This window comes from Hippichthys cyanospilos, chromosome 22 (assembly GCF_059441005.1).
Source record: "Hippichthys cyanospilos isolate Australia breed blue-spotted pipefish chromosome 22, RoL_Hcya_1.0, whole genome shotgun sequence".
In the NCBI taxonomy this organism is placed as follows: Eukaryota; Metazoa; Chordata; class Actinopteri; order Syngnathiformes; family Syngnathidae; genus Hippichthys; species Hippichthys cyanospilos.
This window is the reverse complement of record NC_142390.1, coordinates 6,775,001-6,800,439: the sequence shown is the minus strand read 5'-3', so window position 1 is coordinate 6,800,439 and position 25,439 is coordinate 6,775,001. Positions and strand designations below refer to the sequence as shown.

At 40.2% G+C, this 25,439-nt stretch overlaps 2 protein-coding genes across 4 annotated transcripts in view; both read left to right on the top strand.

The window, feature by feature from the left end:
* The window catches only part of LOC148405683 (serine/threonine-protein kinase pim-3-like), a 107,695-nt gene extending 94,510 nt beyond the window's left edge, over positions 1–13,185 (top strand). Inside the window, exons 1-6 of one of the 2 annotated variants that reach the window (XM_088406798.1) lie at positions 9,048–9,836; positions 9,948–10,057; positions 10,146–10,196; positions 10,289–10,652; positions 11,091–11,267; positions 11,730–13,185. In XM_088406798.1, the coding sequence (XP_088262924.1) occupies positions 9,749–9,836; positions 9,948–10,057; positions 10,146–10,196; positions 10,289–10,652; positions 11,091–11,267; positions 11,730–11,935 (996 nt within the window). In that variant the 5' untranslated portion in view covers positions 9,048–9,748 and the 3' untranslated portion in view covers positions 11,936–13,185. Of the gene's footprint in view, positions 1–9,047; positions 9,837–9,947; positions 10,058–10,145; positions 10,197–10,288; positions 10,653–11,090; positions 11,268–11,729 lie in introns of those variants that run through there. The other variant, XM_088406799.1, reaches the window with a different exon arrangement.
* A 2,195-nt stretch (positions 13,186–15,380) lies between these two features.
* Positions 15,381–25,439, top strand: part of ptpn12 (protein tyrosine phosphatase non-receptor type 12) — a 48,049-nt gene continuing 37,990 nt past the window's right edge. The window contains exons 1-3 of one of the 2 annotated variants that reach the window (XM_088406049.1): positions 15,381–15,651; positions 15,803–15,955; positions 17,282–17,440. In XM_088406049.1, the coding sequence (XP_088262175.1) occupies positions 15,803–15,955; positions 17,282–17,440 (312 nt within the window). In that variant the 5' untranslated portion in view covers positions 15,381–15,651. Of the gene's footprint in view, positions 15,652–15,802; positions 15,956–17,281; positions 17,441–25,439 lie in introns of those variants that run through there. The other variant, XM_088406052.1, reaches the window with a different exon arrangement.

The following is a 25,439-nucleotide window of genomic DNA, read 5'->3' as shown; positions in this document are numbered from 1 at the left end:
AAGCTCTGAATGCTTGACAATGCACAGCTGTGAAATTATGTACTGGAGGTCATTCCAGGTCGTGAAATATCATCCAAATCATTTTGGAAACTTATTCACAACATAATTGTTTCAAACACATTAAGAGGTCAAAACATTTAAGCTATGAATGCTTGACAATGCACAGCTGTGAATTGAAAGTCATTCCATGTCAGAAAGCGTCATCCACATCATTTTGTAAACGCCTTCAATTTCAAATGGTCTCAAACACGAGACGAGGTCAAGAATTATACGTTTATAACTCTTAAAAATGTGTATTGTGTCCTGGAAGTCATTTCAGGTCGGAAAATAGCATCCACATCATTTTGGAAACTAGATCTTGATTCGCAAAAATGAACAAATGACCTAATTTTGAATTCAATAATGTTTCCAAACTTTTGACTGGTTACTGCATGTTATCGTGTCCGCAGTGTTTCTAGGAATAAGATTTAACAGTATTTTAAACTGCACGCTGGTTTACTGGTTAGCACATCTGCCTCACAGTTTTGAGGTTTGTGGGTTCGAATCTTGCCTTCCTGTGTGGTTTGGGTTTTCATGGTTTCTCCACATGCGTGTGTGAATTTTATACGGGCATTCCTGTTTCCTCCTACTTTGCAAAAACTCGCATGTAGGAATGTGTACGTCAATTTTGGTGGCGATTGCTTGTGGTTTTCTTACATTTAAGGACGATAAAGTTTTCACACCAGACAGCAGCTCTTTAGCTTGGATGCTACTTCCCGCTGCTAACTCGCTAGCACAGCTAACTGTCATCATATTGTAAATCAATAGTCATTTACTGATTTTTTCCCCCCCAAAAATTCAAAAATTTAGCTTGTTAGTGGAAAACGTAGCACTTTAATCAAGTTTAGCGCCCATAAAGTGCCTATAAACTAATTTGTGCTAAGGTTAGCCCAGATGAAGTGACAATCAAACAAGCACCTTCCACCCATTAATTAAAGCTGTCATGTAAACCAGGCCAGAACCAAATTGAGTTAGCGGATAATGCGTAGTGGCCCCGGCCCTTCCTGCGACTCGACCGTGTTGTTCATTTCAGTGCGTGCGCTCAGGTGTGAAGGATTGGAGCGAGGGGGCGGGGTCATAGGTGTCACAGTAAGGGGCTCCCAAGCCGCTTTTCTTGCAATCGTCGTCGCGCGGCGCTATCAGAACCTCCGGATTAAGGGCTTCGGTCTTGGGGTTACTGGCTTGGCTGTGACATGTGGCTATTAGCCACGCTGATGAATTAATAATGATGTGACCATGAGCTTCAAATCGGGGGAGGGGGGGGGGGTGCAGTTTCTTCAGAGCCGCTTGTGTGCGATGGTAAAATAAATGCGTGGTGCTGTGTGCGGCGTGCAAGACTGCTGACCCGGCAGCTCGCGTCCGAGCCCGGGCCCTCACAGACACGCAGTCAGCAGTATGCCCGTCAAAGCACAGAGCCAATCACGTCGCTACAAGTCCGAGGGAAGGGCTGAAAGGGGACAGGCGTGAGCGATGGAGAATGCGAGAAAGCTTATGCATTTTTTTTTTTTAAGGCATCTTGACGTCTACTACTGGAGATATGGAAATTCCTTAGATTTTTTTATTTTATCATAAAAGAATCAATGGGGGAACAAACAGTAGGGAGCTGAAATTTCCAGAAGATGATTCAAACTCGTAAAATTTCAAAATGCACCGATTCAGACATTCTATGTGATTGCAGCTAGAGGTGCAAGATTTTATGTACAAAAATGATCATTGTCCAAATTTTGGACCATATAAAACCATTATAATTACAATTTTTGAGGAGCATTTTAATCGGATCCATGACATCGATTTTCCTGCGATTTTTGCGACATTCCGTTGAGCGGCGGTCAAGCTATGTTTTTAAGCATAAAAAATTCTTTGTTGACTTGTGTTTCACCTCAAAACAGTAGATGGCGGTACAGTTAATGTCATCATCACTTCACAGGTGACAAAGACAGAGCATACCATTTTTAATTTTTTTTTTTGTGGGAGTTAATAACTTTAACCTACACATGAATGGATAGAACTGATGCCACTGAACCATTTTGAGCGGTTGAAGGAAAAATATTCATAAACAACTTTTAACTATTACGACTTTAAAAGCATTTACTAAATTAGGGGGGGGGGGTGTAATGTGTATACTTTGCAAAGTGTGTGCGGAAGGGTTAAAGTCAAGATTACAAGCGGGCCTTTACTAGCCACTCTTCTCAGGGTCGCGGGGGGGGGGGGGGTATTTAAAGCTTTGGTCTCTGTATCCTCTTAAGGCAGGGATGGACAGTTAAATGGATCAAGTCAGTGAAGGGAAATGCAGCACTTAGCTCTGATTTCCATGTATACAGTATTGTAAATTATATACAGATGCTTGCGGCTGAGGATTTAGCACCGACGCAGCTGCTTCTCTTGATAGTTGGAGCAATTGACATATAGAGCAATTACCAACTGGTAAATAAAAATCTCTTAATAGGGATGAAAGGGGAAATTTCATTTATGGAGCGTTAATGGCAACTGTAAAGAAAATTTGCTGTGTCACAATGATGGCAGACATGTTGTTGTTTTGATTTGGGCCATCAAATCCGACTGGAAAATTTATATTTGACTCAGTTGACTGGCAGAGCAATTCCTAAATTACCTGAATGGATTTCTTTTTACTGGTCCAAAAGACATGCAAACTAGACATAAAATTGAACAAAAGCACATTTAGAAGAATCTTTGTGGAAAAACGTCTTTTTTCATGAGAATATGTAATACTGTACCGAGTTCCCTCACGCAGTTCATAATTAACGGCTTTTTTCTTTGTGTGTGTGTTTGTTTTTTTGGGTTTTTTTTACGCCTTTTTATTTTTTTTCCTACCTTGGTGAGTTGAGGAAAAAAAACAATAAACAAAAAAAAGAGAAATAACTGTGTATAAAAATAAAAAATATAAATTAAAAAATGTATAAAATAAAAATCAAATGAAAATGTATAATGCACTAAATATAATAAAGAAACTTGAAAAAAACAAATGAATAAAAAAGAGAAATAACTATATCAAATTAAAAAATATAAATTAAAAAATGTATACAATAAAAATCAAATGAAAATGTATAATGCACTAAATATAATAAAGAAACTTGAAAAAAACAAATAAAAAAAGAGAAATAACTATCAAATTAAAAAATATAAATTAAAAAATGTATAAAATAAAAATCAAATGAAAATGTATAATGCACTAAATATAATAAAGAAACTTGAAAAAAAACAAAAAACAAAAAGAGAAATAACTGTATAGCATTAAAAAATATAATAAAAAAAAATGTATTTAATAAAAATCAAATGAAAATGTATAATGCACTAAACATAATAAAAAAAACTTGAAAAAAAACAAACTTAAAACTGTAAAGTAAATAAAAAAGCAAATACAAATCTTGTAATAAACAAAAGCAAACGGACAAAAACAAAAAATTTCACATATTTTCCGTTAATTTTCTATTACATGACAGTAAAAATTTCATTCCCCGGGGAAAAAAAAGCGCCGATTTCAACCGTCGTTATAATTTCATGTTACAAAAGACCAAAAGTCGTGTGACAAAACACGCATCATGAAAGTCAAAATTTCCTCAAATGTGACATAACAGATGAAAACTCAAAATTTATAGCCATGACTTTTATCAGGCAAAAAAAAAAAAAAAAAAAAAAATTGCTCTTCCTTTTGTAGGACGCGTACACTTATTTGTTTTGGTGTTTGTGTGGTTGCCAGAAGCTGCTCTTGCTCAGTCGTTCACCTCGGGCATCGTTAACCTGCCGCTTGGCGCTGACGCGGAAATTAAATAACCCCCGGCCGGCCGACGCACTATTTGAATATGTCTTTTTGCTCAAGTTATTATTGTTCAGCTGCTCTATGCAAAAGGCGATAAGCAATGGCGGAAAAGTGACTTTGCCCTCCGTTTGACCCCCGTGCTGGCTAAATTTAAACCCTGCTGCGCACAGGTACAACTCGGTCTGAGTAAGTCCGTGTTATTTATTTAACGCAAAATCATAACATAAGTTATCGCCATATGACACATATAGCATAGACAGTATTCTCCGGCCAAATTTGCATACAGAGGAGGTGCGAGGGAATGTGTTAAAAGCGCTAATGAGCGGTTATGCAATGTGGCCGGCAGATTAGCGGGCTGACATTGTTGCGTAATGTTGAGACGGGATGCTAATCCATACAGCGACGGAACACGTAACAAAAACACAATCGCCCCATGTGCACACTGGAAAGTGTTGGGGTACAACATAAAACGTTGGGTTGGTTCCCTTTAGACCCAACTGTTTGTAGAGAGTAAAAAAAAAAAAAGGTTAAAAACAATTATACTTGAAAATAGCTAGGGCAAAAATAACCCAAATCGGGCCAAAAAATGGACTGTTCAACATTTGGAGTTTTACCCAATTTGGGTTATTTTCGACCAAGCTGGTTTTAGACTAAAAATGTTGTTTAAAAAAAAAATAGACAGGTTGAGGAATAAAAGAACCCAAATTGGATCAAAAATGGAGTGACCTATTTTAATTTTTTTTAATAAAAGAATATGGAAAGCGGGTTGTTTTTAACCCAGCTTCTTTCAGAGTGTAAAACATGGTTCAACAAAAATATACTCTGAAATTGTTGTTCAACGAACTTCTTCGTTAAAATGCAAAACAATTTGAGTCAAATTTAACCTACTAATTGACTACTTAAGTGAATTTTTTCAAAAATTGGGTTGTCCCCTTTTGACACAATTTGGGTTATTTTTTGTTGCAACTGTGTTTGAGTTATTTTTTAAACCATGTTTTATTTTTTTAAAGCACTTGGGTAAAAAAATTGGGTCAGAAACATTTTTTGGGTGAAAAATATTTTAAGTTTTTGGTCCTCTTTTGACCCAATTTAGGTTATTTTTTGTCACAACTGTTTTTGCGGCATTTTTTCAACTGTATTTTCATTTTTAAGAGCATTTGGGTCAGAGATAGTCTGACATTTTTCTTGGGGGGGGGGGTTTGAAAGTTCTTGGTCTCCTTTTGACCCAATTTGGGGTATTTTTTGTTGCAACTTTTTAACCGTATTTTCATTTTTAAAAGCAGTTGGATCATAAATTGCATCAGAGATAGTCTAACTTTTTTTTTTTTTGGGGGGGGGGGGGGGGGTATTGAAAGTTCTTGGTCCCCTTTTGATGTTGCAACTGTTCCAGTTATTTTTTTTAAAACCATATTTTAATTGTTAAAATTAGTTGGGTCCCAAATTGGGTGAGAAATAGTCTTATGATTTTGTGTGTGTGGGGGGGGGGTGTCTTAAAGGGACAATGCGTAAGATTTAGACCATTTTTCATTAAAAAGTAATACATTAAATGATTATAAATTTAATTTTGTATCAGTTTGACATTTATAAAAAAAAAAAAAAAAAAACAAAAAAACAGTTGGGTGAGGAATAACCCAAAAGCGGACCAATCCATCTTTTAAAGTTATTATTTAGCAGTCATTCAACCCAAAATGATTTTTGATCTCGAGAACTTGGGAAGGGCATTCTGGTTCTACGAGCCGACCTCACGTTGAGGACCTCGCATGACAAACGTCCCAGCGGGCACCAGCAAAGCCAAGCTGGATCGATTTCAATCGTCGGCTTACCAAAATGATGTGGCCGCTACTAACCAGCGCGGCGGGGGCTAAAAATAACCACGGGTGACTCCAGGACTCTGATGTGGCCACGTACCCTCTGGTGCGTCTGGTTTTATGTGTCCCCAAACGCAAGCCATCAAATTAGAGATGCAAATGCCGTTGGACCCCTTTTGGGCTGGCTGACACCATTTACCAAGGCGGCAATTAGAGCAAAGGAAAGTGGGGGACATCCAAGTCATGTGCGGAAATACACCCAAGACCAGAGGAGGCCGGACAGTTGACAGCTCATCGCGGGGCCGCTAGCCATTTTTCTTCTTCGTGGCTTTTTTTCGGAGAAGTGGCGCACATAAATAAGAAAATGCCTGATGATGATTTCCCACGAGAGCTGTGAACCACTGCGCGCCACGCGTTCCTATCAAACCTTGGCCAAAAGACACTTGTGGGGGTACGCGATCATGAATACTTCATAAAGTTGACTGAGCCTTGTCCAAGGCAAAGATTGGATTTATCCCGACATAATACGCTACAGCATTCCGGATCATAGGAGTGAGATGCATTATTTAGTATGTGGAGATCTTTTTAGAGGCTGCTAGGAAAGTCGTGTCGAGGGCTTGTAAGGTCGCGGGTCGCTTTTATGACCTAATGATGTCTTTTTTTGCTTCTTTGCTTTGAGGAACATCAACAACACTAATATATATATATATATATATATATATATATATATATATATATATATATATATATATATATATAATCAAAATTACTCGTGGTATCGGTATTTGGTATCGGTTGTTACTCATCAGTTAAGTATCATACTGGTAAAAATTGGTGTTGAATATCCCTTTGTTTTGGTTGCTACTTTGGTCAGTAAATTACCGAAAATGTGGATCATTGTTTTCCAAAGTAAAAACGGATGGATAATTTTTGATCTCAACTATTATTGCTTGGGTTGATAAATTGCTGTTTTGAATTGCCCAACTTGAAATTTGATCAGAAATTGACATTTTTAGTTCGCCCAACTTTTTTTTTTTTAAAAACAGGTATGAAATCACTTCTACAAGGTCCAGTCATTTGATCTTAGCATCGTCAACAGCAGTTTTGACATCTCATCCGTCACACATCTCATTTGCGGGAACTCGATTTCACCTCAGTCCACCCGTGCCCCCATTTACACTTTGCCCACTGTGAGCTATCCCGTCCGCGTATTATGTTGCATCTCCAAGACCGCTAATAGTTATGAAGTGTGACTTCATGACAAGTGAAGGAAGAAAAACTTCACCTGAACTGACTCGTATCTTTTTAAGGGGAAAAACACTGAAAACTGAGACATTTTGAGTAGAAATTCCACTTCTGATCCACAGGGTCACGAAAACATACTTTGTCTCAGTCCTTGAAGACAAATTCTAGCTTGTGAGGCATTTTTGGGCCGGTATGAGTCTGTAATCTTTAAAAAAAAATTAGAACGATAATAAATAATAAAATTCTGGTCAAATACATTTTTATATGGAGAAGCGCCGACACCCTTGACTAATGCTAACATAAGCAAATTTAGCACTGAAGTGATAACTGTGACCATCGGATGGCAGTGTTTCCACACTTACAACACAGCTATTACTTACATCAATTTGAACTGAAGAATGGAAGTCAATCTTGCAATGGCGGCACCCATATTTACATAGACCTAGCACACAATATTCTGTTGGCCTGGAAAAGTGAATGAAAATGTTAAATATATTGATATTCTAATCGTAAAAGAGGTAATAGTTAGTAATGCAAACATTACAGAAGACACAAAAATATATACAGTGGGCCCCCGTGTTACGAGATTAATCCGTTCCGCGGTTGGCTCGTAATGCGAATTCACCGTATGCCGAGCAATCCAAACCTATGTTAAATAGCTAACAAACATGTATACAAACATGTATACATCAGAAAACATCATAAATAACAAATATAGAAAGAACTTATTTACCTTTGAATGCACTTGTTATGTTCATATTCCCTAATAAGTTATCTCCAGCATGGTTTCCACATAAATCATCTCTTTAACATCACTAGCAATCTTGGGACCCATGGCTAACCCTTTCAACTTTGAATTAAGCAGTAACATGCACTAGAAATACGCTTTTATAACCACTCACAATTGAGCAAAGGTTTACCGCTCCGCCATTTTGAAACGAGTGAGGCCGACCAATAGCAGACCGGCATCTCCGTAAGGAGACGTCGACCAATAGCAGACCGGAATTGTAGTGACGCATTGCTGGGACGACAACTGATAATACGCGTAATTACCTAAAAATGCCTGCAAATGGAGACGAAACAACACAAATACGGCCAAGCCCCTAGGGTCATGACAGTTGTTTTTGTCGCAAAACCGGGAAAATACCATAAAGAGGGGATGAAAAAACTCAGTATTCCACGTGGCAACATGAAAATAACGTAAGCGCGGAGGTCCACTGTATTTAAAAACAACATAATACAAGTTTCAACCACAAGAAGGCAGATAATTCTCACTATCACCTTCAACCTCCAGCCTGGAATTGTGAAAAAGAACGTCATAGCCGCCGTCATTTTGTGGTGTTGGACAACGCCTTTTTTGACTTTGCATTAAAACGAACATTTTTGTCAAACAATTGGTTAGAAATTGGGTAGGTCCAAAATTGTGGCGGCTTCCTTCGCTCAAATTGCCAATCCCTGACCTGGACACTTGTTGTTGTTTGCAATGTACATTTACATAACTTTGCGCTTGCTCGGCCTATAGCCTGATAACGTTCTGTGGAACTTTTCAAACGCTTCTTGTTTGGTTAGCGTTCAAAAATACACACATACACAGTTGCACAGGTTATCGCAGGATGGAGGAGATAAACAGTGGAAAGTTCACAGTGAGCCAAGGTCATGTTGCCATGTGTGACAGTAAACGTGGAAAGTTTGTACTCCAAAATCGGACGGCTAGCTTTGCAAACTTCGACCCGAGCGTGTTTTCATCTCGCTAACCTATTTTGTTCCCAAACGGTGTCAATTGTGAGTCATGCACAGTTAGTTGGGACGATCAACTCTGGGATTTTTATACTATATTTTAGAGTTTTAAGTTTTGTTGCTAGTAATTGCTGACTAGATTGTGGTGCTAAATAGATAAATTTACAGTACTTTTGGGATACACGCCCTCCTAAACAAAGAACAGTGGAGACATATTCATGACTAATTTGCCATGGGTTGTCTACAAAATGAGCTTTTCTTTTCCAACCAGACTGTCTGTCTCTTGCTGCAGAGCTGCGTAAGGGAGGGTCGGGGGTAGAAATAAAGGTGGGGGGAGGGGGAGGGGGTGGGTGCAAATTTGCCGCCACGTGCACTCAAATGTCTGCTTTATTACAACAACTTTTACCTGATTGGCCAATTCCCAAAAGCTTGTATTTATATACAACATCTGATTGGTTGCCGCCTCCTAGTCGATAGTGAACCGAGCTCAAAGCAACCAGACGAGATCCCTGCGCGTCTCGTACTATGAGAAAATAGCGCCGTGATGCAAATGAATTTTAAGTCGAAATATTCGAGCAAAAGTGTGTTAAAATAACCGATTGCGTTTACGCGAGCGCTCGGACACGTATTTGGCCAAACGCGGTGTTTTATCAGCGCGATTCTAACGAAAGGGTCGCGCTGTATTGGCGGCGGAGGAATACCAAACGTCTCACCGAGCGTCAAAATATTGGCTCTGATAGACCGCGTCAAAGCTCAGACAGCGACAACTCCTCGGGATATCAACATCGAGTGTAGGACCTTTTCACGCTCTACTCGCGTGCGTTTCCAGAAAACTCCGGAGTCTACGTTTGTTCAAGCGCTTTCCTTCGGAGCCTCGTTTTGCTTTTCCCGGTGGTACTTCGAGACCACCCCCTCTCCGACCCGCTTTCATGTCGGTTTTCGGACACCGGTGTGCGACTTTACGGTCGTGACACGAATTGAACGGGCGCGGTGTGGCCGAATCGGCGCACTGCTGGACTGGATATATCCCAAGACGGTCCACACCACAGTTTAGACGGCGCCCAAACCCTTTAAAGTCTCTCTTGGTCGTATTCGGAACCTCAGCCTTGGATCGGCACCACCGGCTTTTCTTTTTTCTAATATGTTGCTGTCAAAGTTTGGTTCTTTTTCGCACATTTGCAACCCGTCGAGCATGGACCACCTCCCAGTGAAACTACAGCTTCAACCGGGTAGGTAACCGCCAAAGACGGCTGGAGGGAGCTTGAAAGAGGTTAACGGCTAAATGCTGGACGGCTTCGGCGGAGCAACTTAATCATGCTCCCCCTTCACCTCCAAAACAGTTAAAATGGAGAAGGAACCTTTCGAGAAGGTGTACCAGGTGGGCTCCGTGCTGGGGAGCGGTGGATTTGGCACCGTGTACTCCGGTAGCAGGCTCTCTGACGGGGCACCGGTGAGTCGCGGGAGGGGGTGGAGAAATTGACTTTCGCCAAATTTCGACTTATCCCGAAATAATCGTGTGTGCTTTTTTTCGACCGTAGGTGGCCGTAAAACACGTCGCCAAGGAAAGGGTGACCGAGTGGGGCTCACTTGTAAGTGTTTGTTTTGATGTTAAGGAGGGCTGGGCGCCGTGTATCCCAGCGCACTCGCGCTCACGGATTCCCCCCTCTCGTTTCGGTCTCAGAACGGAAGCATGGTCCCGCTCGAGATCCTGCTCCTTAAGAAGGTCAGCTCGTCTTTCCGCGGAGTTATCAAATTGCTGGATTATTACGAGCGCGCCGACGGATGGCTCCTGGTGATGGAGAGGCCGGAGCTGGTGAAGGACCTGTTCGACTTCATCACCGAGAAGGGCGCCCTGGACGAGGAAGCGGCGCGGGGCTTCTTCCGCCAAGTCCTGGAGGCGGTGCGCCACTGCTACAGTTGCGGTGTCGTGCACCGGGACATTAAGGACGAGAACCTGCTGGTGGATCTGCGCACCGGGGAGCTCAAGCTGATTGACTTTGGATCCGGGGCGATTCTCAAGGACACCGTCTACACCGACTTTGACGGTAAGCTGCTGCGTTGTTTTTGGGTTTTTTTTTTTGGAGGGGGTTTCGGGGGTTGTGTTGCCCTTGATGCGCTATTTTCGGTCGCGGAGGCGTTCACTAGCCCATGACGCACTGGTGTATTATTTTGGGGCGGAGGGCTTCCCTCGCGTCATGAATGTATTTCAAATGTGATCGCGAGCCTTGATGACGCATGATTCGTACTGTACGGGAATCGAACATCGTTGAATCACCGTAGGCCCGTCCAGTGCCACGTAACGTGTTTGTTGTGAAACCCGAGGCACGAGTCACATGACTGGATCACGTTTCCGCTTCTGTTGTGGTGGAAAGGGGGGGGGGGGGGGGGGGGGGTAGCAACCGCTTGTTATGGTTGTAAGGGCAGCTTCTATTTTTCTTTTCCATGACCTAGAAACACCAACCATGTTCTTCCGGTCGTTTTAGGTACCCGTGTGTACAGCCCGCCGGAGTGGATCCGCTTCCACCGGTACCACGGACGCTCGGCCACGGTGTGGTCGCTGGGCGTGCTGCTTTACGACATGGTGTGCGGCGACATCCCCTTCGAGCAGGACGAGGAGATCCTCCGGGGGAGAGTGTACTTCAGGAGGAGGGTGACAGCCGGTGAGTGGGAGTGCGCACAGCGGTTGTCTGTCGCCCCCTAGCTGCGGCAAGTGGTACTTTTAGGATCTGGAATAAACCGGTGTGAGGGGGATCATTTACAGCGGCGTTGCCTGACATTTATCGAGTTCAGGCGCTTATGTTACGAGGAAAGAACAAATCCTGGTCCACCAGCTTGGACCTAATGAATAATTTTCACACGTGGGCTCGGCGATATGGTCCAAAATAAGGTTTTCCTATGCAAAATGTTGACGACAACGTACGCTGATGTTAAATCAGTTCCAACATCAACTCAACATTCATACACTTTTTAAAGATTTAACATTTTTTGGGGAAGCAATTGGAACTTGAAATGTATATAATTTTGAAGGTGTTTTTTTTTTTGACGTCTTAGTTTAATGCAAGACTTGAATTATTCACGTTCATAAACAACGTATGAACTCAAATTACGTCTCCATTCCACAGAATGTCAGCAGCTGATCAAATGGTGCCTGGCCCTCCGGCCCTCCGACCGGCCCACGCTCGAGCAGATCTGCGACCACCCCTGGATGGGGGCCACGGATGAGGCCCCGGCGACCAATCCCGAGGAGCCGGCCGCCGTCGACATCCGCCTGCGGACCATCGCCACCGACTCTTCATCCAGCACAACCTCAAGCAAGGAGAGCCTCTGAGGAGCAGTCCTAAGGACTCTAAAGACTTGTTTTGGGGCGCGGGGCAAGGCCAGGCTGCACGGAGTTAAGGACTTCCAAGTTTGAGTTCAGTAGCCTGTAGCCAGCAACTGTTCTGTTTGTTGCCCCCCCCATCCCCTGTTTTCATTCAGTTCATACAAGTTGTTTCCTAAAGGGGAACATTTTGCTGTTTGGGTGTTCTTACCAGCACTGCTTATTCCCCTTTACCACCCCCCCCCCCCTCTCCCATTTTGAACTTGTTTTTTGTCAGTAGGCTGGTATATGCATCTGGTAAGGCCTTCCTGTTCAGATATGGCTGCTCTCATAGAGCTTTGGAGAAAACCTTGTTTTGTTTTTGTTTTTTTTTTAAAATTCAATGTTTTAATTTTGGAGTGCCTTTTTTGGAACGCTGCTTTTTCTGGGGGCTTTTCATCTCAACCTTTGTTGTTGTTTTTTTTTTTCGGATTCAACCTCAGTGACGGAGACCACCGTCATTGACAAGCCAAGTAGCCCCCAGCTGAGAAGGCCGCCGCGAGAGCATTCGAGAGGAGAGAACGGAATACTTGAAAAACACACACACACACGCGTGCGCGACTGTGTATCACTCTTCAAAGCTGCTCACTCACTCTATAGCCTGAACAGGTGTTTTTTTGGAAAACTGGATCCTGTCTTTTTTCTGAATGTCTACAACATGTCAGCACACACATACACCTCGACCCCCGCTCGGCCTTTTTCTCGTCTCCTTCTCCCGATGTGTCCAGCCATGCCTGTTGCGAGTTGTATCGCCTGTTGAACGTTTTTGCCTCCCGCCATCTCACTGCTTGACACTCGGCGGACCCCCGGCCTCTTCCGGGGGCTCCTCGGGGTGTGAAATGCACAATCAATGCAATATTCATCAACAATGTTGTTGGTTATTTTTTGTTCTTTCGGGCAAATATTGTACAGTGTTTCCCCCCCTTCTTTCAGTGTGTATATTTTTTCCCCCCTCCCCATTTGCATTTAATTTATTTGTAAACAAAATGTGTAGACATTCCACATTCTGTGGTTATTTATTTATTTATTGTCGATGCTTAAACTTCCCCTCCCTTTAAAAACGATTTTTTTTGTTTTTTTTTTTTGCATATCCTACTTGGCCTTTAGTTTGCATTCCTAACTTATTTTTACATATCGACAATTTATTATTATTTTTTTTAGATGTGGAGGATGCACTGACAGTTGTCGATGTTAAGCAGAATAAAACAAGTTTACTTAAATTTGAAAGGATTTGAATGTTATTTACCTATGAATCCATCTGGTTTTCTGTACTTTCAAGATGTTTTGAGTTGTTTGGGAATAGAAAAGAAAAACGCTTTCACACAGCCTCACTACATTCGACACCTTTGGGCTCACTGTTGCCACTCGGGGCTCTAAAAGATGGGTATTGCTATTTTTTTTTATACAAAATTTTCAATTAAAGTCCCACTTTTATGTACAGAAATAACTGGTGTCATGATTATTTCCCAGATTTATTTACAATTCTTCTGATGAGATATAACAAAGTTGTATTAGCTATCAAGTTGTGCTATCTGCTTGTTAATAATGAAGACTCTTCAGTTAGTTCATTAACTCTGCCCGAGCAATTTACAAAGCAGCGACCTCGCTAATCCTCCCATTGTCTTAACGTCTCACTGGCTTTTTGGCATGTAAATGGGGGCCATCTTGTCTTCATCAGATGACAGTAAGGCCTCCACTCTCACTGTGAAATCCTCATTAAATGAACATGGGTGGCCATTAAGTCCCTCCCTACTTTTAGGCAATTGCTTTTTACTTGTCCTAAAAGGAAAAGTTTGTTTTCAAATTGAGTGCAAATTAACTGGAACATGAATTTGTTGCAAAATCGTTGCGCATCAGATTTTTTTTTAACAAGTCACATTGTTATTAGTGACACAATTTGCTAGCAGACGTCAAAAATAAAACTGATCGTATTATATGCGCTATCCTTACGAACCCCAAGATTTAATATGCCTAGAGATAACACTAATAAAATTTAATCAATGTTTTTCTTCATCCAAAAATGCATTGATTAGGGTGTACTTGGCTGAAAAAAATATCTCACAGGGTGGTAGATAATTAAAAAATGTTTGGACTCGTAGGGGCATGTAGAACACATTATCAATAGATTTTTTTTTTAATAAAGCGTAATGACTCTTACATATGTAGCATTACATTTGAGAAGAAGTCTTGTTCCCAATGATGTCATATATGAAAAGTATGCTGATGTGTGATTACCACGAGTATGCAAAGCAGTTCGGACAAGCTGAAAAGACTTCCGTAGGCGTCGAGTCGCCAGACACGAGAGGAAGATGCCAGATGGACTCCAGGGGCCCTCAGGGCCCCCGGTGGGTGCAGATGGGCCGGTGGGTGTCAACCCACACAGGCTGCACAGAACGGGAAAAGACGAGACGAGAGATCGCACCAGAACTGCCAGTGATACTACACTTCACACTAGACTCTTTGTTTCGCTAAGTGTGTGTTTGTCTGTCCATGCGTCTGACCCCATGTTGAGTTCATGTGGTCATCAGAATTGGCCCATATATATATATATATATATATATATATATATATATATATATATATATATATATATATATATATATATATATATATATATATATATATAGTTTTATTGCACTACAGCGTGATGTCAAATTAAAGCTACTTTGACTCCTGTGCACAGTAATTATTTTTGCATTTTTATGATCTACTGATATTGGGGTAGAATGTAATGAAGTGTTACTATGGTAACACATTGAGGAAAGAATAACCAGAGACATAAAAATATGATTTTCATCTCCAACTCCAGGGAGATTATCTTTATTTCATACGGAAGTGAGTGTAGCTGCTAGTGTGGCGTAAACGTAATACAAAAAAAATAACATGCGCCTGCGCATACCCCGAGGCATTCTGGGAAATAATACGAATTGTTATACAGTAATGCGCGACAGACATAATAAAACTGTAAATATAACAAATAATATTTATTTGATTTTCAAAAGCAATTGTATAATGTTGGGCAACTGTTACTTTTTTGTTTGCTTGTGCACGTCGGATTATGGGCAAATATGTACTATGTATTTTTAGCATTTAGCCTACATGTACATTTGAACATAACTATGTTCGGAAAAGTTTTCCTATTTAAAAATGTTTATTCTTCACATTTAGGTACTTTCGTGATGTAATATATATCTTTTTTTACACTTAAAAATCGTACTTTTAGGGATACGACGATCGTAACCCGCAAACATACGTTTGCAAGGAAATTGATTGTAGAATACATGCCAGGCCTCGAGGGGGCGATGTTGCTTTAAACTGAAACAGGAAGTTCGTAAAAGAAGAAAAAATAGAACTTCCTGTCATTGCACTCCAAATTTGAATGTCCAAATATAATTTTGATTTATTGTTTTGTGACGTATACATGAAGTTTGTGGTGAGTAGTGCGGTTTAGCCAAGCATATATGAAGCAAATATACAGTCATTTCCCGGAGAAACGTTCTTAAAAAACGCAAACTTTTGCATTTATGCTAACACGTCAAGCTGTGTCCTGCCTGTAGTTTGTTAATTGTGGTTTTGAACTTGAGTCCCTTGTCAGCGTTTTTATGAAAACAGCATCGCTTTAATACATTCCAGCTATGTGGGGAAGCTTTCTGATCCCAGCATGACAATGTCCAAAAGGGCCCAAGGTGAGTTTGGCCCACCAAAACACTAACTAGAACCAAGAGTTGCTGTAGGCTTCATACGTCATGTTGTAGTCCACATGTTAACTTCATGAACTCATGATTTTTTCTTCCACCGTTATTGACTTTATTTGTACCCATTTGATGTGTTTTGTAGATGTTGTTGGTCTTTCGGGGGTTTGCTGCTTATTTTGGAAACCTCTGGTTCTTCGCCGCCACTTCCTGGTTCTGTACCTGGTATTCATTAAAAGTTGCCAGCAGAAGAGTACCTGGCTGCGAGGCCGCAGAGAACCTGCTGCTCACCCTGAAGGTACTCTTTGTTCTAGGGGAACACCATGTAACAGCGTCGTAAACATGAGTGCTACGTGTGGGCGCACACAGAGATAAAATGTTGAGTTTTTTTTTTGTGTTCAAGCACAAAGACGTCATTGAGACGGAACAAAGGCGAGGACGCGAAGATATAAAACAACAACAAAATATTTAGTCGCTAGTTTCGTTTATTTTGATGACTCAGCAAATCTGGCCGCCCTGCAATCAAAGCGTTTCAACTTGTAGCTTTAGCCGTTTTTAAGACTATTTCTTTGCGCTTGCTGTCAAAAACCAAAACTAGATTTTCTAAACAAGAAACGAGCCTGTTTGCGTCAACCTGTTTCATACGGGAGTCTTTAAATCAAAAAAAGTTCCACGTTGTATATTTAAACCGCAAAGTGTTCAACCCAATCATATTAACTTTCCAACTAAATGCTAATATATAATGCAAAATAGAAATGATCTTTTTACGGTAATTCCCAGTAAAAACCTTCCAACAATTCCATCTGTCCTGGGTCGAATGAAATCAAAAGCTTGTAGGCTGGCTGTAAAATTTGAATAGTTATAACAAAAATCAAAGGAATCAGCCCTCAAGACATCCAGCAATGTGACAACAAGCGTTTGTGTGCTGATAAAATGTAACCTCTATTTTTTGGATATTTATTTTTTTGCTCCAAACATCTTGACGAGTTATGAAACAGTCCCCGCAAAAACAGATTATGACACGCTTCAGATCATCGTTGTGTAAGGTTTCAACACCGGACCATTCCTAGCAAGGATAATGTTGGATTTTCAAGGCAAGGTAATTCATTAAAAATAAATAAATAAACACAAATATCACTATCATTTTGATAAGAGTAACTAGAGTAAAAAGAGTGCATTTAAGGTAAACATCTCAAGTCAGGGCTCCAACTATGATTATTTTAATAATCAATTAATCTATTGATGATTTTTGTCAATAAATGGGTTCAAAAAGTTTTCATTTTCATCCTTTTATTAAAAAAAACATATTATTTCAAACTGACAGTTCAAAAACTGGATTTGGACAACTTCAAAAACGAGTCATTGATTATCCAAGAAGGTTATGGATGAAATTGATTTTTGATCCGTTGTCGATTAATCGCCGTCGTTAATTGTAACTCGATTTACAGCTGGAATCTGCATAGAACCAACCAAAACTCCTCTGAAACGATTTTGTTCTATTGTAACAACTAACAAATAATTAACTCAAGGGAAACAATAGCGAAGAATCCGAATCTCGTGTTTCTTTCCGACAAATGAGATTTGAGGTTGCAGAATGCTAAATGCGTCGGTGTCTCCTTTTTAGCACAATGCATGCTGGGAGAGAACCCATCCGCCCGTGACCTCAAGACAAACAGCTGAAAAGGGAGAAGGACTGATTGTGGTCACGGTTGAGAGTGCTGAAGCACCCCCCGTCACTCACGTTTTGTTTGGACGATCCCGAAGACAACTGGACAAGACTCGGGTGTGTATTAAAAATTCATTTGCTCATATACCATACACTATATATATATTTATATATATATATATATATATATATATATATATATATATATATATATATATATATATATATATATATATATATATATATATATATATATATATATATATATATATATATATATATATAAAACACAATAAAGCGCAAGAAAAGCAAATTAAACTTAATATATTTTCCATATATAAGGCGCACCGGATTATAAGGCGCACCATCAGCTTTTATATATATATATATATATATATATATATATATATATATATATATATATATATATATATATATATATATATATATATATATATATATATATATATATATATATATGACCACAAAGAGCTTGGGAATGTGTTTGAACTCAAAGATGGAGCAGTCATGGATGGCCGTTGGCTTCCCAAGAATGTTCCGCACTAAAATCTCAAATCCCACAAGAATTCACTTGAGTTATGTACTTGAAGTCATCTTGAAGATAGTATTTTTCACTTATTACAGACTATTGGTTTACTCACGTTCGAGTACGTACTGTCAATTTGAAATAACGTCCTTAAAAAAAATTGACAGAAATGAATACTGGTGTTTTTCTGATTCATCGAGGAATCGACAAAATTGCCATCAATCGATTGAAAAAAATCGTTACTTCCAAATAACTGCTTTCTATGTATATATTGTATATCTGCCTTATCACGTGCACCTTACAAATCCTGCACAGTGCAGGAAAGCTGCAAAATACATCATGTTTTGCACTACTTCATATGTATACTCTATTCCATAATGTGCTCATAATGTGAGTGTTCATTTACTTGTCCTTCATTTTTACTCCCCTTATTGCTCTGTTACGTTATTGTCTACTTTATTATTTGCTCGATTGTGGAACGTAGTCTGCTCGGGAAAGTGAACATAATAAGAATTTCATTGTGTAGCATTACTATGCATATGAAAAAAAAAATCTAGAATTTATATGGTCAATTTTAGAGCATTTTTTTCTTCCCAACTGCATTCTTAGCCTAGCATATCGCCCATTTTTATACCGTCCCAGGCCCTGCTCTTGTTCTGAGATGAGTTTCTCTGGGATAATTAGTCCAGTTCAAGTAGAATCTGCTTCATCTTAAATTTCTTTGAAAACAGTCATCCAAGCCACAAGTTACTTACCGGTGTTTGTTTTTTAATTATTTACAGATAATCTAAGATTTACTTGTGCTCTCAAATGTGTCCTGTTAAATTTAGTGTACCATATTTTCCGCACTATAAGGCGCATCTAAAAGCCTTAATTTTTTTAAAAAGCTGATGGTGCGCCTTATATATGGAAAGCGTTTTAAAATATGTCATTAATTGAGGGTGTGCCTTATAATCCGGTGCGCCTTATATATGGAAACCGTTTTAAAATGTCATTAATTGAGGGTGCGCCTTATAATCAGGTGCGGCTTATATATGGAAAAAGTTTTAGAATTTGTCATTGAGGGTGCACCTTATGATCCCGTGCGCCTTATATATGGAAAACGTTTTAAAATATGTCATTGATTGAGGGTGCGTCTTATAATGCGGAAAATACATTAGTTTAATTTGCTTTTCTTGCGCTTTATTGTGTTTATTTTTCCCGTTTAGCATGTTCACTTTTAGCTGTCAACTTGATACTGGGCCGCCCAACAAAAAATCCGAAAAGCGCAAATAAGAAGCTACATGAATATCCCCCAACAACAACATCGGCGCGATGTTGAGAAACAAAACAATGAAGGAAAAACCAAAAATAAGAACATAGCGATCCCGTCACAGTACCAATGAGGGATACGCTCGCAGTTTCGCCGACCTCAAAGTCTTTGAATGGCGAGAAATGTGAGAATGTTTCACACCCTCGGGTGTATCAATGCAGCAATTGTGTTGGCTCGCCCGCGCCGGTTTCGCTATGACGCTCCGCTCCAAACATCATGAGCGCAGCATGTTTTCAACTCCCTTCCAGTCACGGTGCCTTTACTTCCAATGAAGCGCTCCCCCCTCCCCTCCTCTCTTGTTTACCTGTGGCTCCGTATCCGCGGCGATGGCCAACGTCGTCACGGCGATTATGTTACAACCAGGACATCCAGTTCCCAGACGCGGGGGAACGTGGGATTCCCAATAATAATTATGATAATAGTTGTATTGTTCGCAAAGGTTTGACAGTACTTCCCGAAACCCAAGAACATACAGTAGATACGTGATGTACAAAAGGACGCCGGAGTCAATATGGCCTCGATGACATTTGGAATTTCTCCGTTGCGTTCGAGCGCTCCAGTTTTTATCGGAGCAAGTAAAGTGCATCATAACGCCAGTGTAACCTGCAGCGCAGAAACTCAGATGCGGGCCCAACACAACTAGGTCACACGCGGCACCGTAACACGCACGCACACGCCATAGCGCAAACGCGCTCGTGTGCGAGGAGGTCGCCGCTCTCGGCCTACTTTGCGCTGCCTTTTCACGACGGGGAAACGGTCCGCTCACGCTGCGCCGCACGCGCGAGGAGCGTGGAGCTCTTCCGGGACTACGTAGCGCAGATTTGATCTCATTCGCTGCCAGTGACGGCCCCAGACGTCAAAAAATTATTTATTTGTCGGATAATTGGATATATTAGGTGGGACAAAATGCATGTCAAACAAGTGTGAAGAGTTAAAAAAAACAAAACAAAACAAGAATAATATCATTGTACTGTGGATGTGTATCGATGAATTATCAACTAATTGATTGCCATATTAATATTTTTACTTGATTTATTGTAAGACACCTAAAATTGTCCAAATGCTCACCTTGGATGAAATATTTTCCGGTTCATTCATCCCCTTTGATGAAAGAAGACTTGATTAGCATTCTGTTTCCATTTGTAAACATCTGCTTTAACATTGAGTAACATTTTTGGCTTTGGCCCATATTATCCATCAAAACCAGCAGCTAGATTACAAAAAAATTACATTTTCTGCACTGGTAATTAAAAAAAAAAAAAAAAAATATATATATATATATATATATATATATATATATATATATATATATATATATATATATATATATATATATATATATATATAAAGTGATGAAAATGTAAAAAAATACATTAATCATTTAAAAAAAAATCTACGGATTATTAAAATAATTATCTGCCGCTCACTTTGCCAAGGAGTCATAACACCATTTAGCAAAAAGTTGTTTCATGTTCCAATTAATTTGATTTTAATTTGAAAATAAAAAAAAAGTACTTTTCCGGTCACACCATTAAAAAGTTTTACATTTGCTGATACCTGCAGGAATAAAGTTAACAGATTGCGCCCTCATTTGAGAACCAGTGCTCCGCCGTTTAGGGTATTTTTGTTGTCGTTGTCGGAGTATCTGCCATAAATTCCGGCTTATAAACCGCCACTTATTCCCCACCTTTTTTTTTTAACCTTGCGGCTTTTAGAGTGACGCGGTTTATTTCTCAATTTTTATTGGAGCGCTTCCAGCCCAAGAGAAACCTGCTAATTGTGTCCGAGAAAAGCTCTGGGACTGTAACTACTCTTGAATTGTTCCGTTTTGTTTGAAGGGGAAAAAGCATTGATTGGTTTTGACTGTAAATTTGCAAATTTCCCAATTCTTACCATAGACAAATTTTCCAAATAGATATCCAAATAGTTTTATCTCAAAGCGATGGTGATGAGTCTTTTACTCAGGATGCCGTGACAACTCGCAGTGCGTGTAATTGACAAGCCTTTTTCCTTTTGAATGTTAGTAATTTCCGGTTAAAGTGTTAAAATAGACCAAGCAAGCGAGAGGTCACCGGATCAATAAAATGTGCTTGAAGGCTTCCTTCCAGTTGTAAATCTTTTTCCTGGCAAAGCGCTGGCAAATGGCAGCGATCCAAACGTGGGTGGCAAGGCAGTTCAGGTGGATGGCAAAGGTCCCGGAAGGACCGCCGCTGCCAGGGACGCGTTTTTTTATTTTCCTTCTTTTCAGTTCTTTTGTTTTATAAGGAAAGAGGAGGAAGCCATTAGCTGGGTAGTTTAAAAGAATGCACTCAGTGAGCGGCCGAGATTACCTCCGCTCCAGCAAACTCGGAGCCGAGCAGCACGGCAACGCGGGCAGCGGCCCCCCGATTAGCAGAGCACGCTCGGCTTCCTGTTTTCACCGCCGCTATCTGCGTTGGGCGCCGTCACGGAGCCACACGCGCACCGGATTGCCTCACAAACACAAGTGCATAAATCCCGTTATTGCACTCTGTGCGTTTATTCATGTTTGCGTCTCGCCGGATTATCTGCGCTGACGTGGCCGCAGAAGGTTACGACTATCAAGTGACTGTTGTCATATGTCACATCCGCGTCGGGACTTTTCCATTGTGCGTAAACAATGCGCTTAAGCTTGTCAATTTGTCTTGGCTGATATGCGATAAGGCGGCCGCGGCCTCGGCATTATCGCGACCTTTAAACCGATACGGGTGGCCATCCCGCAGAAGTTATACCGTCGCGTATTAGCTTGACTCGCGCCTTCGACGAATTCGTACGCAAGCTAATTCCTCGCGCCCCGCGTCGGCGGGAGTGACATCATCTCTGGACAACGGGAGCTTGGGCGGTTCGTTTGCAAAGAGCCAGCTGTCACGTGACATCACTGGCAGCTGGTAAATAGAAGGTGTCAATGCTTACTTTTGAAAACAAATTAATAACATACGTAGACTGGGCAAAATATTGAATGAATTGGATTCATTCCTCTTTTTAAAAATCGCCCATTTGTAAATTAGCTACCGAGGTTTCGCGCAATTGTTTACAATAGTCGTTTACTCCTTAAGTGTGGCAATTTAAGTTATGCGCAAGATATGAATAGATATTTTTTGCATTTCTATGAATACGTTGACATTTAAATCAGAATATATTATTGTAATCTGAACATTTTTGACACGTTCAAAATCTATTTTTTAAATCATCAAGCATTCCTCAAGTACCAGACTTTGATTAATATCACAATTGTTCAGACTGACTGAAAAAAGAAATATCAACATTTATTTCTGGGCCATATTTTTAAAATATATATTTATTTTTTAGATCAACAATTCCGTTTTTTTTTTTCAGTCATTTTCAGCTAAGTCATCTTAATCGGCAAAAAAATAGATTTTGGATGAAAAAGAAGAAAAAAAAAACACTGTGCAATCCGTGATTGAACAATCTTAAGAATGACATTTGTAGTGGTATCACTAGGTATTTTATGCAGCAACATTAGGAAATTGTGTGCCATCGTGTGCCATCATCTGTTGTATTTCTGGCTCGTCTGCCATAAAATTACATCACTAATGACAACGCGCAACGTTGATAGTAACCAAAATAAAGTCATACGGTAACGCAATGTTCCAATCAATTTGCTCTTAGTTCGAAAAGAAAATGTCCTGTTCCTGTCACCGCTTTAAATTAGATTCGCTGAGACCTGTGTGAACTCTGTAAAAGCCTCACGAGATTGCAAACATTTGTGAAGTTGAAAAGAGACCTTAAATATATTTTCTACGCATACTTTTCATTATTATTCCTTTTTTTTGGCATTGTCCTGTGAGATAATGTAAAATAACATGCTGTGGCTTAATAAAGGTTGGAAAATTAGATTAACACAGCCTCACCCTTATCCCCTATTTCCCCTTGTGAATTTCCATTGAACTCAACATCTTTAAAGATATGTGTATATTTATGCTGAGATGATGTGAAGGATTTCTAGCCAGCAGGCTTTTGGGAGGAGGGGCAAGTTCAGTTCAGTGGTAGGCCAGAGCACAAGCGCCGGTCACCTTAAGCTTGGGGCTACGCAGATAGCATCTCGGAGCCTATACAGTAGGTCACTCATATGCAGATTAAATATGGTCGCGGTTGAATGTATCTCTTTGAACGCAGTCAGGCAAGAAGTGTCCGTTGTGGAAAAGAAGTCATGTGCCGACTAAATGATAATACAGTGATCCCCCTACTTCGCAGTTAATGGGGGCTGTCAACCCCCCCGCGAAGTCTGAAACCCGCGAAGTAGGGTATCAGTTCCTAGATTTCTATGTACGCCCCAATATAGCCGCAGTAACCATGAACAATCCTTTTTTTTTGGTATTTTTTGCACATTTTATTTCCTTTCTCCTATTTTTTAACATTACATTATCCTTATTAACATTATTGCATATTCATTAAATAAGTAATATTACTTAATTTGTTGAGAATTTGTTCTCAGGACTGGTTATCTGCACCAAGACTCCGGTGAAAGAGTACGCAAGTCATCACGTTCAACTTCACATTTATTTTGGCTCATGTATGGTGTATCATGTAGTATCTGTTGAATAATACATCAACAACAATTTTAAAGTCAGTAAACTAACATATAAACACTTAATCGATGAATTTACTGTATTTTTAGCCGACATTAGCCAGTTAGCAACAACTAACAACAACTACTAACTATAAAGTGCAACCTCTACACAAACGAACACATAAACAGAATAAACACTCATCGCTTACTAAACAGAGGCAGTAGCGTGCGTTATCAACATAAATGATAATAAACTATAAATATGAGCTTACGTTGTCATTCACTACGTCACCGTAACGAGCCGAATGACGCACAGAGAACGTAAAACAGGAAACGGAAATGCAAATTAAAAGCGTGCATTTCAAAATAAGATAAAAAACACGAACTTTAACGCTTGAAGAATTCTTAACATAGTTATTAACTAATATTACTTTGTTATTTGATGAATACAGTACTGTATATTGTACTTTTTTGCTTTTTTCATTTTTTTTACATTTTTGCACATTTTATTTTGAAATATTTTTCATTTTTCCTGGAAAAAAAACCACGAAGGCAAAGTAGGAGGGATCACTGTATATACAATGTCACATTTCATCAGTGTGTTATCGGTCAAACGTTTTGTTTTTTTTTTTTTTACGTCAAAATAACACAAATTTATGGAATGGCTTGAAAAAAGATGGCGTTCTGACGAAGGAGTCAGAACGTTATCTTTGCAATTCAGTTGAACTGCGGCGACAACGGGCAGCCATTTTTCTTCGCTTGGAGCCGGCGCAATCGTGAAACTCAACTATCTTAAATCAAAAAGTTCCATAACGCGTCTTTTCGGACGGACTTTGACGAGACAGAAGCCTCTCTCTTCTGCCGTCAGCTTTTACGAGTTATACTTTAGTTCCAGTAGACAAATGTTCCGCGGAAGACAAAGTGAAACAAAGTGGTCTGTCAGTCAGTGACATTTATTGCTTTGCCGAAGCTTATTTTAGAACAAAGCGAATCCATTTTGGGAGCAAACGGTGTCAGCGGAATGCCTCGGGGAGCGAGTCGTCCTCCGATTGATGACGCTCAACTCGGATTTGATGTTGTTTGGGCCGCGGGCGTCATGTGACGTGGTGTTTATCTTGTCGCCTCGCTCCCACGTGTATTCGACACATGTTTGTCCAGCTCTCGTAGCCCACGCCGGCTAAAAATAGACGAGCGATCTGCTCCGTGGCTCTTTTTAATTATTCAAGAGATGGAAAAGGCCAAAGTGCCGTCTGCCCTCCCTGGACGCTTGATTGTGTTTCCAGGACGTCAATTGGAAGTGGTCCGCCACTTGCTTTCCACTGCGTGATAACAATTTCCTCGAACACCCCCCCCCCCCACCCCCCAACCAATCAAGCTGAGTGGCGGCATGATGAACAACATCCCACGTCACTGGAGCAAAAGGCGTCACGTGTTCTTTTCCATGTTCGCCTCCCAAACTAGCGCCTGCTGTGACGAAGCATTTCATTGGTTCTAGACTCGAACTCGTTTTGTTAAAAAAAAATGACTTCACTCGTTGCAACAACATCACCATGAGTTAAGATGATATCAAATTACATCATCATCGGCGGCACGCTTTCCAAAATATGAAAAGCAGTAACGTCTGGATAAGAAATGTGGGACGCATGCAAATTCACTTGAAAATATAACCGCAGTGTCCATTTTATTGATATCATCTTTGTTCGCTTGA